This window comes from Sciurus vulgaris (genome assembly GCF_902686455.1).
Source record: "Sciurus vulgaris genome assembly, chromosome: 16".
NCBI classification, from domain to species: Eukaryota; Metazoa; Chordata; class Mammalia; order Rodentia; family Sciuridae; genus Sciurus; species Sciurus vulgaris.
This window is the reverse complement of record NC_136477.1, coordinates 17,068,404-17,082,743: the sequence shown is the minus strand read 5'-3', so window position 1 is coordinate 17,082,743 and position 14,340 is coordinate 17,068,404. Positions and strand designations below refer to the sequence as shown.

The 14,340-nt window shown below is 62.2% G+C and overlaps 1 protein-coding gene across 1 annotated transcript; it reads left to right on the top strand.

The window, feature by feature from the left end:
- Window positions 1-3,554: 3,554 nt before the first annotated feature.
- On the top strand, window positions 3,555-13,487 carry NR2F6 (nuclear receptor subfamily 2 group F member 6). Its single transcript, XM_079115603.1, has 4 exons — window positions 3,555-4,556; window positions 7,885-7,979; window positions 10,622-11,182; window positions 12,771-13,487. Exons 1-4 carry the CDS (start codon window positions 4,279-4,281, stop codon window positions 13,040-13,042), a joined length of 1,206 nt encoding a protein of 401 aa, XP_078971729.1. The 5' UTR covers window positions 3,555-4,278; the 3' UTR covers window positions 13,043-13,487.
- Window positions 13,488-14,340: the final 853 nt, after the last annotated feature.

Below are 14,340 nucleotides of genomic sequence, written 5' to 3'. Positions count from 1 at the left end.
TTGTCATGTGGGTGACTTTGTGTTTGGGGCTCATTCAGCGTGACAGGGCTGGTGTACGTGGATGTTGAAGGAAGGACCTGATAAGGGGTGACCCAGCATCTTTGCCCTGCACCAGGTGGGGGGGAAGTTTGGCATATCATTGAGGTCAAGCCAGAAGTGACGTGGGCTATAGGGACAGGGACCTCCAGACTGGGGCAGTTTGGGTTCCATGAGGTCTCATAGGCATAGCTGAAATTCCACCAGTCCTCTTGATCCAGAAGTCCAGGGAGGGTCCGTGGGAGGAGGACACACCTTTCCCTGCCCGTCCCTTCCAAGGGAATGCCAGGACCCCAGAAGGGAAACGGAGGCCAGAACAGGTCGTTCAGGGTGGGAACATTAGTGCCTGCTCGCAGCTGGAGCTGAGGAACCCAGGAATCAGAGATGGCTTTGGAAATTGCATTTAAAGATCATGGAAGCCCGGTGGGGTGGCACACGCCTGGAATCAGCAGCCCCTTGGGAGGCTGAGGCAGGAGGATTCAAGTTCAAAGGCAGCCTCAGGACTGGGTGTTGTAGCTTAGTGTGAGCACTTGCCTCACACGTGTGAGGCACTGGGTTCAATCCTCGACACCACATAAAAATAAATAAATGTATTGTGTCCATTACAACTAAAAACAAATAAAAGCCAGCCTCAGCAACAGCAAGGTGCTAAGCAACTCAGCAAAACCCTGTCTCTAAATAAAATACAAAAAAGGGCTGGGGATGTGGCTCAGTGGTCACATGCCCCTGAGTTCAGTTCCTGGTACAAAAAAAAAAAAAAAAAAAAAAAATACATAAACAATAGAATAAGGATCATGGAGCTAAGGAAAGGGGGGTATCGGGTTGGGGGCAGTCACCGGGAAGGCAAAAGCCTGGGACTTGCTCTGCCTTGGGCTTTGCGGGTAGGAGGAACTCTGACCTTCTCCCGTGGGGTTGGGAGCTGTGCGGGCTCCTGCTAGGTTAATAGCAGGCAGCTGGTTAGCAAGTCATTTGCATAGACCGCACCTCTGTCCCTCCACCACGGAGGGGCTGGGTTGGGAAAGGGGCTGAAAAAGGACCCTATCACGCTGGGATTAGCGGCCAGCTGTCCCTCCTGGGCGGTAGCTGAAACCCAAGATGAGGATCAGGAAGGTTTGGTTTACAGCCTTGCGGAGGGCCGGGCGCGAGCAGCAGGCCGCGCCTGTGCAGGTGTGTGCCAGGCGCGCCCCGGCCAGGGCAAGGCCACGGGTCAGCGCGTCAGTGGCTGGCCTTCTGGACCTGAGAGCAGAGCCGGAAGAGAGGGAAGCACGGTCTCTTCCCGCGAGCGCTGGGGCTGGTGACCTCCGGTCCTGCTCTCGCTCTGGACCCAGGCGGCTTTGAAGAAAGCAGGGAAACTGAGGCGGTCACCTTGCCCGTGGGAGTAGCAGAGGCACTGGCTTCCCTCCCTCCTGTCCTTCCTTTCCAGGAGCCCAGGAGTGCTCTTTGCCCCTAGTGCCACCAGGTTGACGAGGGGAGGGGGGACGAGGAAGCCAAGGTCACCTGTAGGAGGGGGCGGGGCCGGCTCCCAGGCTGCCCGAGCAGTGTCTAGCCGTTCCCACGGGCGCCCCCCGCGACAGATGGGCCCAGGCCCCTTTGTCCCCTGTCCGCGGCTGCCGCAAGGTCAAATGTCACCGCGGGGCCGCGGGCAGGGGTCAGGGGAGGCGGTGCCGAGCCTCAGCCCATTCCCAGTCGGGCCCCAGGGGCGCGGGGGAGGAAGGGCTACTAGTAGCGGGCGGGTGGGCAGCCCTGTGGTTGGACGTATCCAAGGTCCTGGGATCGGCGGCGGGAAGAGGCAGCTCTGCCTCCGGTGGTCTCCACCCAGCCCAGCCCCTCTTTTCTGTCCTCCTCTGCCAGATTCCACTCCCTGTCCCTTGTCAGCCCCTCTTCCCAAGCATTCTCTCGCTTCTAAGTCCACCTTTTTGATCTCTCCTATGAGACCCCTCCACACCCCATGCCCCCCACCCAAGGATGCTAGCAGGTCCCATCCAGGGGACCCCAATCCTTGTCCCAATAGCCAGCTAGTACCTGGGGTTCCCATGAAGCTCTAGAACCAAAGTGTCATTTGCTCCCCACCCCGGGCTACCTCCCCTGCAGGACTATGAGCAGAACCCCACTCCAGTCAGACCTACGGGAAGTCCTCCGTGCATTCTCTGTTTAAGTCCTTTTCCATCTCACACCCAGCCAGAACCTTCCTGGGTGGTCCAGAGGCCCAGGGGTGGGTGTGAGGCTGGCTATGCTGAACCTCAGTTTCCCTTTAAGTGTGGTACAGCTCTCAGCATCTCCCCCAGCCCTGAGCCTCTTGCTGGGAGGGCAAGGATAAGATCAGATGGGGGCAGAGGGCACTGCTGTCCTGTCTGTGGCCCTCAAAGGCTCAGTCACGTGTCCTGGTGTCCAGTTCTGGGTCCAGGGCTAGGAGGGAGGACAGGCTGGGTGGCTGAATCTTTGGGACTCATGGGTGAAAGGTCACCTGAGGAAGAACTTCTCCAGTCGGTTAAACATTAACAGGCCTAGAGCCCGAGTCTCAGGCATCCCCTGCTCCCGAGTCCAGTCTTGCATGCAAAGGGTGCTTAGTAAGTGCTGGTGGAAGCAGGGAGTCTGGTAGAGAAGGCAGCAGCTGGGCGGCTCCAGGGATCCTGGAGACATCTGTAATCCGGCCGGCCAGTCTCCGGGCCAAGCCCTTCTGTAAAGCACAGGAGGAAAGGAAATGAAGTGGGGAAAGGGACAGGCCCTGGCCGGGGTGATCGGTATTCCTGCGACCTCCAGCCGGTGGAGGGCTGCAGGGTGCCCTGCCCCCAGAGGCCCAAAATTCCGGAGAGAGGACCCCCTGACCTCGCTACCCGCTACTAGGCCAACCAGACCCAGACCACATCATCCCTTCTCCCTGGAGACTCTGGGCACCAGGTGTTCACGCAAGCAGTGAAAGGGTGGAGTGGGGGTCGGACGTGGCGACTTTCTGGAAGAGGAAGCAAACACAATCCATCCTGCAACTGTGCAAAGAAATGCCCCAGGGGGTGTGTGTGTGTGTGTGTGTGTGTGTGTGTGTGTGTGTGTGTGTGTGTGTGTGTGTGTGTGTGTATGTGTGTGCGCCCGCGTTGCGCAGGGGCGTGCCCCCGGGTGCAAAAGTCCCCGATTATTGCTTCTGCCCGGAATGCGTGAGGCGGGGGGCTTCCGAGGGACGCCTCGAGGGTATTTGAGTGACATAACGTCCAAGGCCGGAGGTGGAGGGAAGAGCCTTGGACAGACATATTGGCGACGATAGAGGAAGGGCAGAGGGCAGTTGCCGCTCAGGCCCCCGCGGCGGCCCTGCAGGGGTTAAGGCTGGAGCGCTGGAGGGCGGGGGCCTGGGGACGGGTGGGGGAGGGTCAGGCCCAGCGGCCCCGCGCTCCGCCCCCGTCCCTCCCGCCGGCCCGGGCGCCGGGCGCCGCGCGCGGCCACCCATGCCCTTATAAGGGCGGCCGTCGCCGGGGCAACGAGCGCCCGCCCCCAGCCCGCGGCGCGCGCCCCTGCCCCCGCCCCCGCCCCCCGCCCGCCCCGCGGATGGAACGTTGTGTGTCAAACCGGCCGCAGCGCGAGGCCGGCGCGCGGGGTCGGCGGCGGCGGCGGCGAGAGCGAGGCTCGGGCCCAGGCGCAGGCCCAGGCCGGGCGGGCGCGGCCGCAGCGGGGGCGGCAGCTCGGGAGGCGGCGACCCGCGGCCCTGCAGGCCCCGAGCGGCCGCGGCGGGCAGCTGGGGGCCCTGGGGACCCAGGGGGCGCGGCGACTGGCCCCGGCGCGCGCCCGCCGCCCCTCCCCCTCGCCACGGGCGGCCGCGCAACTTGCGGCCAAACTTTCCCCCCGGCCTCCCGCGCTCCGATGGCGACCCGCTAAGTTGGCCGCAGACCCAGGCCGAGCGGCGGCCAGGCCAGAGGGCGCCCCCTGCGCAGCCCGGGCCGGGTCATGGCCCGCGCGCCCCTGCCGGGGCCCCAGGGCGGTGGGGCGCGAGACCTCGGGGCCCCCGGCCCACGCCTCTAGCGCGCCCCCGCCGGCCCCGCGCACGCGTGGGAAAGTTGGCCTGGAACCGGCCCGACCAGTTCCGCCCGGGCGCGCGGACCGGCCGCAGGAAGTTGCTGCAAAACTTTTTTGGGGGGTGCAGCCGGTGCCCCCCGCGCGCCGGGGCCGGATGCGCGCCCGGTAGGGCCCCCGGGGCCGAGAGGAGTGCCCGAAAGGAAGAACGAGGAGGGGGCGCCCCGGCCCCGCTGCCCTGGGGCTATGGCCATGGTGACCGGCGGCTGGGGCGGCCCCGGCGGCGACACGAACGGCGTGGACAAGGCGGGCGGCTACCCGCGCGCGGCCGAAGAAGACTCGGCCTCGCCCCCCGGCGCCGCCAGCGATGCGGAGCCTGGCGATGAGGAACGGCCGGGGCTGCAGGTGGACTGTGTGGTGTGCGGGGACAAGTCGAGCGGCAAGCATTACGGTGTCTTCACCTGCGAGGGCTGCAAGAGCTTTTTCAAGCGGAGCATCCGCCGCAACCTCAGCTACACCTGCCGGTGAGCCCCCCATCGGCGCACCGCCGCCGGGCACCCAGCCCCGGCCTGGGGCGGGCCTCTGACCTGCTCGGTCACCTTGGGCCTGGTGCTGACTTCCCTGCGCCTCCACTCCCCCTTGGAGCTAGGGGCACAGCCCCCCTCCCGCCATTCCATTCCTGGGGTTGCGTATACAGTTGGCGTGGCATCCATGCAGGTCCCCCCCCATCAGGTGGGCCCTCGCGGCTTCTGCCTGGGCTACTCGCTCCTCGTCTCTCCGCTTCCTCCGGGGAGGGGTCATGGTCGCGCGGGGAGGGGTTGGGGGTGCTGTCAGGAGTGGGACCCTAACCCCAGGCCACCCCTTCTCTTGGGGATTCGGCGCGCTGCGCAGCCCGCGGGAATCGAACGTGGAACTTGGACCGTGAGCTCGCAGCGTCCAGGGGCCATTGTCTGCGGCCGCGCGGATCGATACGGCGCGCCCTTGGGGTCAAATATCACTTCCAAAGTCGCCCGGGCTACCGCGGCAGCTGGAAGGAGGCTGGGATGGCTCAGGGTGGTCTCCTTCACATGAGGGGCTCTGCTGTGGAAGGGGGGCTGGGCCTGCCTGTCAGGGGGGCACCTCCTGGTCTCTCTCTGGGCTCTGGGTCACCGGAAACCACTACTGGAGGGCCGGCAGGGCCACCGGAATTGACCGCACCCCCCCCACACGCACACCACGGGTTGAGTGCAGACCTGGGGCTCCTGGACAGTCCTGTGAAGTTTGGGGCGACTGAGAGGAGATGGAAGGGAAAAGCTTCCAAGGAGCAGCCCTGGGTGGTCCCAGGTTGGAGACCCTCAGGCAGGGCGTGGCCTGCCAGCTATTCCTGTTGGTGCTGGGGATGGAGGGTCTGCTGGAAAGGGGGTTAGTGTCCTGCCTGGGGAGGGTGAATATCCTTTCCTTCAGCGAAGTCCTTGCCTACACCCCCAGGAACATCATGGTCTCTGTAGGAGTAGAATGGACAGTCCCATTTCCCAGATGCACAAAACGGGTCCAAGGACATCCCGCTACCTGCCCTGGGTCCCACATGGAGGGTGTCTGGTCCTGTTGGGCTCAGCAAGGGGAACTGTGGGGCCAGGAAGGGAGGGGGCTGAGTTGGAGTCGTTGCGTCCCCAGCGAGGGCTGCTGACCAAGGGCTGGCTGGCTGGCAGAGGCAGCGTGTGGGGACCTAGACCACCGGGGCTGGAATTTGGCCCCAGGTCCCTGGTGAGAGCCTGCTTGGGGTGGTTGGGGCAGGTGGGAGCGGGACTGGCCTGCTCCCTCCTCCAGTGCTAACTGGGCCACCAGACTTTGGCCTCATTCTTGCTGCTGGAATAAATGCCTGTACTCTGGTTGGGTCTTCAGGGAGCGCAGAGGAGGGGCTCAGGCAGTTTCAGGGTCCCAGGGTAGGGTCGGGGTGCACCAAGAGGGGGCATCATTTGGGGCTGGCATGTTCTTCAGAACCTGAGCTGTGTGGCCCAGGGGAGTCACTGTCCCTCTCTGGGCCTCCAGTTCATTAAGCAGTCAGCCTGCATGGTTTCATGCCCTCCCGTAGCGAGACCCCAGCCTAAGCCTTGCCTTCAGCGAGCTCTCAGGCTGGAGGGGACACCCGATGCCCCAAGCCTGTTGAGTCTGCACTTCTAGGGAGGGAGCATGGGGCTTTGCCTGAGGGTCAGGGAAGGCTGCCTGGAGGAGGGTCCTAGGAGGTGGCCTTTTGAGCATGAAGGGTGTGGCAGGCAGGAGAGGGCGCTCCTGAGGGTGCCCAGGTGAATGCTTAGGGGCAAATTGGGGAGCTGGGCTGGAAGACGAGACTGCTCAGGCCCTGAAGGAGGTCGAGCCAAATGGATCTGAAATGCTAGGCTGAGGGCGACGGGCGTGTGAACAGGGAGGGTCCGGTGCAGCGTGCACATCTGTAGTCCCAGCTACTCCAGAGGCTGAGGCAGAGGATGGCCTGAGCTCAGGAGTTCTGGACCAGCCTGGGCAATGTAGCAAGATGTCATCTCCAAAACAGAAAGAAAGAAAAATAGGACTAGAGGCCAAAGGCCAAAAGCCAGAGAGGAGGCTGCATTGGGCCGTGTGGTTGGGCAAAGCATATACTCTTTAGGTGAGATAACAGGAAGGACTTACTATTTCCTTATCTGGGGAGACAGATCTGTCCAAATTCTATAGCTGGGAAAGTTGAGGCCAAAGGCTCAGGGCCTCATCTGATGTCAGGTGGCCCTGAGTAGGCCCCCTGCCCTTGGGCCCCAGGCCTGGCCCGTTCCGGCCGGCTGCCCTGGATCCTCCCCCTGCAGTCTGCTGGGGCTTTGTTCGGGTTCTGCCTGAGTTCCCTCTGCCCTAGTGGGGCCTCTTGCTGGGCTCAGTGGCTGGCGCCTCGGGGCCTCTGCCCTGCTGGCCCTGCCTCTGAGCTCCCTGGCCGGGTCTGGACCTGCACACTCACCCCAGGCCTGGAGCATCCCACACAGGCTGGGGAGGCCGCCGGGTGTGGCTGGGCCAGGTGTCGCAGCTGGGTGTGCACCGTGCCTTTAAGAGTGGAGAGTCTAATTCATTCTGTCACTGGGTGCCCACTGGGGGGTTGGGGTGCCCCCAGTCCATGGTGGTGAGACGGGGGAACACGGGGCCAAGGGAGAGTTTTCTGGGGACATTTGAGGACAAGGGCCTGAACTTTTCCTCTGGGGCTGCACCTGATGGGGGGGCCACCTGTCCTGCTCCTGGAAGAGGCAGCAGAGGCCACCGGGCTGCTCGGCTTAGGGCTCGGGTGGTCTCAGGACAGGGTGGCGGTGGGCCCTCAGGGGGACCAGGCTGGCTCCTCCTCAGCGCAGGCCTTCAGCAGGCGTGTGACGGGTCCTCCGTGATGTGACCCCAGAAACAACTGGCATTTGGCCTGGCCTCTGGCATCTTAGCTCACAAGACCCAGCTCCCTGACTATGTCCCTTGTGTCCCCTCATAGTGACCCTTGGGACAGTGACTGCTTCGTAGCCTGACGTTGACCCAATACAGCGAAACCATTTAGCTCTCCACACTTTTGCTCTCACTGTGCCCTTTCCCTCCAAGCTCTCCAGTCGCCTGAGAGCTCCTGGTTATCCTTCAAAATCCCAATGACGTGCCCCTCTTGTGCCCATCTGCTTTCCCACAGACGGGGCTCGCCCATCAACTCTGCCAGCTGCCCTTTCCTGTTTGGAAACCTGCAGTGCCGACCCCGCCCTCCTTTGGGGACCCCCAATCCAGGGAGCACCTGCCGGTGTCTCCCTGGAGTAGCTCCCAGAGGCGGCCCAGAGGGTGGCTCCGCGCGGTGGAGGTGCGTGTCACAGGGAGCCTCGGCTTCTGTGTCCCTAGGTCCAACCGTGACTGCCAGATCGACCAGCATCATCGGAACCAGTGCCAGTACTGCCGCCTCAAGAAGTGCTTCCGGGTGGGCATGAGGAAGGAGGGTGAGTGGCACGGGCCTGGGAGGGCCTGGCGCCCGGCCCGGGGTCGGCGCGGGGGCTGGGGCGCCTGCTGACCTCGTTACCACGATCCCGATCCCCTGGGCTGAGCCGCCTGGGCTGCAGGAATCCAATTACGATGCATGGCCGCCTGCAGCAGAGCCCAGGGAGCGGCGGGGCCTCCGGCTCTCAGCCCTCTCAGGCCTCCCCTGGCTCCAAGGCAGTTCCCCAGCCTGACTCCTTGGTGACCTCCCTGTCCCTTCTGCACAGGCCCGTGTTTGTATTTGACTGGCCCCCTCCCCCCACTGCACACACCGTGTTTGCCCAAGGCAGGAACTGGGCCAGATTGAGGCAAAAGGTGGCCTGTCCTTTCTCCTGACCCTAGGCCCTGGGAGCCAGAGGGAGGTCCAACCTCCTGTCCCTGCCCAGGGGATCTGGGTAGATGGACACACGCTGGGCCTTTGATTCTGTGGCCTTTGGAATTCAAGTGGAACCCAGAGGTATCTGCAAGGAGCCCTGAGTCTTGAGGGCGGAATTCAGTCTGTTGGACCAGATCCCCTGTGCTGGGTTATGGCTAGGCTGGCAGTTTTTCCTAGCGTATAACCTGAGAGTCACCTGCTTAAAGTTGGTTTCTTCTTGCTGGGCCTCTGTGGGAGAAGCTAGGAAAGCCACTCAGAGTCTTTCCTTAAAATTGTTCACGGCTGGATGTGGTGGTGCACGCCTGTAATCCCAGCTACTTGGAGGCTGAGGCAGGAGGATTGCAAGTTAGAGGCCAGTCTGGACAACCGAATGAGTCCCTGTCTCAAAATACAATTAAAAGACAGCTGGACGTGTAGCTCAGGGGTAGAGCACCCTAATCCCCAGCACTGCAGACAAACCCCAAAATCAAAAAACAAAACCAACCCACAACAATAAGAAAACAACTTTTATTATGCCTTTTGGTCCCTTTAAGTTTTAAGGTGACTCTCTTGTCCCTGTCCTTCTTCCCCAGCCTGGATTTTGCCTCTGCTTGTCCATTTGATCTAAAATCCTGATATCCTTCAAATCAGGACCTTGTATCTCCAGTCTCAGGGGTGACCACCACTCACAATCATGATCAGAACTTGTGCTTTGAGCACGGTCCTGCCTCAGGACCCTTGCACGGGCTGTTCCCTCTGCCCAGAGTGCTCTTCCTCCAGATGTCTGCATGGCTTCCCCCTTCTGGGGAACCTCCTTCAGGGTTTCCTCAAACTTGACCTCCTCAGGGAAACCCTCCTGATTACCCTCCCCTGCCACCCCCACCGGGCTCCATCAGAATGTCATCCCCTCAGGGCGGGGCTCTTGATCTTTCTTGTTCACTGATATGTCCCTAGCACCGAGTCCAGGGTCTGGCATACAGTAGGTGCTCAATAAATGCTTTTGATTCAACTTATCATCCATTCTGCCCTTCCTGTAATGCTAGTTGTATGGATTCTCAGTGAACTCAGTGACAGGGTCATCGTCATCATGGCTATTTTATAGCTGAGGAAACACAGAGCAGGTCGATGAGGCCAGGATCTGAGGGCAAGAGAGTTTTGGTTGGGATCTGAGTCCCCACAGTCTGGGCTGAGTGAGGAGCAAGAAGCTGGGGATGGGGTTTTGAGGAGGAGGGGACATCAGGTGCAAAGGCCCTGAGGCAGGAACGTAACTGGTGAAGGAGGGTTGGTGAGAGTGGGGTTTACATCCCACTGAGCAAATGGGGAGAAGGCCCCTTGGGAAAGGGTACCACTTGTGGGCCCTTTCCAGCTGTACCCGTTTCACAAGTGACTCAGACTCAAAAATGATGGGCAGCGCTCCAGCTCATGCCTCTGCTTCTCTGGGGCCCCTGGTTCCTGCCCATGGCCCCTCCTCTACTGGTTCCATGCTGAGTTGACCCGGAGTTCACAGGGTGTGCCAGCTCACGAGAGCTCATGAACTGGCCTCAGCCTGGCACCTGGCCCCGTCTGCCTTTGCACCCACCCACCCAGCACGGCCGGGCAGCGCTGTGGCCACCCTTAGCCTTTTTGTGCCTCAGTTTCCCTCCTCCTACTCATTTGGTCCTTGGGGACAAGGACCCCAGTGGAGCCTCCTCCCTTATGGGAAAGGCTCCTGGAGACAAGATATTATTTACCAGGGCCTGTTGGAGGCTGGACGCTGGTCCCAGCTATACCCAAACACGGGCTCTGGCCCCAGGGGCCCCTGGCGAAGGCGGAGAGACGGTGGGTCTGCGCACCAGAGACCTGGTGCTGGCGGAATATCGGCCACTCGCCTTGGGAACTCAGCTGGCCAGGGTCCCGCGTCCTCCTTGGCTCCATCCTCAGCTCTTAGGACCCCAACGACTGGCAGCTGGGGATGTGATTGACAGATTAGCCTGGAAGGCCACCGGGCAGAGCTGGCCTAGTCCAGGGAGAAGGGGTCAGCTGGAAGGCAGTTGGTCCCATCGCCCCCCTGAAGCTGGGTGGGGGTGAGGTTGGGGTCCTGAGGAAGGCTGAGCTGGGGCCTTGGAGGAGAGGGGCGGAGTGACCCGCTGCCCGCTTTTGTCTCCCTCCCTCTTCCTGCTTCCCTCCGGCCTCGCCCTCCCCCGTGTCCCCCACGTCCGCACCGGTCCTCACCGCCCCTCACGCCTGCCTCTCCTGCCCCCCTCCCCGCAGCGGTGCAGCGCGGCCGCATCCCGCACTCGCTGCCCGGCGCCGTGGCCGCCGCCTCGGGCAGCCCCCCGGGCTCGGCGCTGGCGGCGGCGGGCGGAGACCTGTTCCCGGGCCAGCCGGTGTCGGAGCTGATCGCGCAGCTGCTGCGCGCCGAGCCCTACCCCGCGGCGGCCGGGCGCTTCGGCGCGGGCGGCGGCACGGCGGGCGCGGTGCTGGGCATCGACAACGTGTGCGAGCTGGCGGCGCGGCTGCTCTTCAGCACCGTGGAGTGGGCGCGCCACGCGCCCTTCTTCCCCGAGCTGCCGGTGGCCGACCAGGTGGCGCTGCTGCGCCTCAGCTGGAGCGAGCTGTTCGTGCTGAACGCGGCGCAGGCGGCGCTGCCCCTGCACACGGCGCCGCTGCTGGCCGCCGCGGGTCTGCACGCCGCGCCCATGGCCGCCGAGCGCGCCGTGGCCTTCATGGACCAGGTGCGCGCCTTCCAGGAGCAGGTGGACAAGCTGGGCCGCCTGCAGGTGGACTCCGCCGAGTACGGCTGCCTCAAGGCCATCGCGCTCTTCACGCCGGGTGAGGACCCTGCGGTGCGGTGCGACGGGGCGGGGGGCGGGACCTCGACGCCGCCCTTAGGGACCCGGGCCAGGCCCCGCCTCCAGGAGCACCCCACACCCCCTCCCCAGAGCTGGGGCCCTGCTGGTGTAGCGCTGCTGGGGCGGTGCAGGGAGCGGCTGCAGGACATCCCACCGCCAGTCTCAAGACTCCGCAAGGACTTGGGACCCCGACCCTAGAGACCCAGTGACTCTGGTGCCCACGGCCGGCCCCCCGGGTTCCCGCGCTCCCGACCCCGTCCCCTCATCAGCACTGGGAGCAGGGAGAGGAGGAGCGGGGGAGAGGTCCCTGACGCCCGGCTCGGGCTCGGGCTCTGTGGCCGCCTCTCTTCCGGATTCCGGATTCGCTCACCCCTGACTCGGGGGCCCCTAGGTGGCCAGCCTGCTGGGGGCCCGAGCTGCGCTGGTGGGGCGTGGGGGTGGGGCTTGGCGGGCCCGTGGGGGCGGAGCAAGGTCCTTGGTGCCCAGCCTGCAGCCGCAGACCTAACCACGCTCCGGCAACTTTCTGCGCGGATGCTGCGCAGTGGTTTTGATTGTTTTGCCCCAGTGACCATGGAACCAGGGCCGAGCGCTCTACCTCTGAGCGGTGCCCCGGCTCTTTTTGATTTTGAGACTTACCCGCCCCTCCCCCCAGCTGGGGAAAAAACCCATGGCCGTGGCCTCCTGAGGATAGGGTCTGCCACCGCGCTGCACCTCCAGCCGGGATTCTGTACCTTGGACAAGACTCCCAGGCTGTCCCCTGGAGGTCCCTCAGCCCACTGGAAGGGTTCAGAGCCCCCCAAATGTTTCCTTGGGGTTGCGAATGCAAGAGCCAGACCCGGCCACTCTGGGTGGTGGCCTACATTTGATAAACCTGGATTTGCCTCCACTTCTTTCCCCAGTAGGCTTTTGAGTCCCAACTTCACGGTGCCCTTCTAGAGTGCTACCACTTTCGCTGGTACCCCAACATTCACAGCAGGTGGGCTGAGACCCCAGCCGGGCCGCCCTCCTCCCCAACCTACAGAGTGGTCAGCACTTGTCTCCCTGGCTGCACCTCGACGTCATTGATCTCTGGTCCACTCCACCTCATGTCCCTTGACGATCAGCACTGCCTTACACGCCCCGTTTTATTACTATTTTTTAAAAAGTATTTTTAGTTGTCGATGGGCACGACACCTTTATTTATGTGGTGCTGAGGCTCGAACCCAGGACCTCGCGTGCCAGGCAAGTGCTGTGCCGCTGAGCCACAACCCCAGCCCTTTTTTTTTTCTAATTAAAAAAAAAAAATTTTTTTTTTTGTACTGGGGGATTGAACCCGGGGCGCCTCACCGCCGAGCCACACCCCCAGGTTTTTGTGTGTTTGTTTTTGGTCGTTGTTGTTTGAGACGGGGTCTGAGTTGCTGAGCGGGCATCAGACTTGCTGTCCTCCTGCCCCGGCCCCCAGGCCCATCTCTCGCCTCCAGCGCGGCCCCATCCTTGAATACAGCCCCGAGTGGTGCCCCGGAGCAGTCACCCCTGTGGGCCCTGTGCGTGTCCCTGCCTGCCGTCTGACCTTGCCTCCTGTCCCCCAGACGCCTGTGGCCTCTCGGACCCGGCCCACGTGGAGAGCCTGCAGGAGAAGGCGCAGGTGGCCCTCACGGAGTACGTGCGGGCGCAGTACCCGTCCCAGCCCCAGCGCTTCGGCCGCCTGCTGCTGCGGCTCCCGGCCTTGCGCGCGGTCCCTGCGTCCCTCATCTCCCAGCTGTTCTTCATGCGCCTGGTGGGCAAGACGCCCATCGAGACGCTGATCCGCGACATGCTGCTGTCAGGAAGTACCTTCAACTGGCCCTACTCGGGACAGTGACTGGCGGGGCCCAGTGCACGCTGGCAGGATCTGCAGACCTCAAGGGACGTGGATGCCAGGCCTTGAGGGGACTGGGCAGAGGGCCCTGGCTTCTCTCCTGAGACACCTATTTTTTAAAGACTGTGAAATGTTCGTCTTTCCTGTTTTTTAAATGATCATAAAACCAAAAAGAGACTGATCTTCCAGGGCCAGCAGGTCCCGCTGGGACCCCGCCCAGGGTGGGGCGGGGATGGAGGGTCCACTCCTGGGCCTGCCCTGTCCCTCTACATCTCAAGCATGAACTTGCGGGTGAGTGGGGCAGGCCTCCCGTGTTGTGGACGAGGGCTTGGCATCTGGACTGGAGGGGCAGCCGCACGTCCCCGGCTGCCCCTCTGGACATGGAGTCCACGTTGGACACTACGTGACAAACACACATGGCCAATAATAAAGCCGTTTCCTACCTGCACAGCCTCCCGCACCATCTTTTCAAGGAGAGGGTAAAGAGGGTGTCTGTTCCCTGCCAGGGGATACCCACCGCCACAGTGAGGCCCCCTGCCAGCTCTGCCATGTGGGCTGGTCACGGGCTGGGAGGAGGCTGGCCAGGGGCTGGGGATTCAGATCCACAGGCGGCTCCAGTTCATGCTCCTGCTCTGCCTTCTCAGGTGAGCTTCCTGAGGTTGGATGTGTACAGGTCCTGGACAAAACACCTTTTCTCTGTCAATCATGGTGACTGGGCTCTAGTGTCACTGGGAGAAATACCAGTGGCTAGTCCTAGCACATGATCTCAGCCCAGAGTTGGACCCTACATTTCTCTGGCCACAGTAATTGGTTCATGGTGACGTGATTGCAAGCAGGCCAGTGAGATTCAATGGCAGCACTTGGAACTGGGAGGATATAATTAAAGTAGTGCAGCTAAGAAAGACCAGTTTCCCAAGATGCCTTTGGAGCACCTGGATCAAGCCATACCTGAAATTCTTGGATGTTTTAAATTTCATGAGCCTGATTTTCCCTTTTGTGTTCAAGATGCTTTGAGTTCAGTTTGTTACAAATGACTTTAAAAAAAACCCTTGGTTGTTTCTAATTAGCACTTGAAAAGTGTGGAATAGACTTTAAAATGTGGATTTAACTGAGTCGATGTGATGTGCAGTTATGCAGGACACCAGGGACCTGCCATCTGACCTCTGTAAGATCCCTTAGGATTTAGCAGCCACCCTTCTGTGCTTAGCATGTGTGAGGCCCTGGGTCTGATCCCCAGAGCTTCCCCATCCAGTCCCCAAAAGATGCCCTTCCCAGCACAGCAGAGGAGGACCCCTGCAGGA

Coding starts and splice junctions, on each gene's coding strand:
- NR2F6 (XM_079115603.1), top strand. CDS start 4,279: ATGGCCATGGTGACCGGCGGCTGGGGCGGCCCCGGCGGCGACACGAAC. Junction 4,557..7,884: donor AACCTCAGCTACACCTGCCG/GTGAGCCCCCCA, acceptor CTGTGTCCCTAG/GTCCAACCGTGACTGCCAGA. Junction 7,980..10,621: donor GGTGGGCATGAGGAAGGAGG/GTGAGTGGCACG, acceptor CCCTCCCCGCAG/CGGTGCAGCGCGGCCGCATC.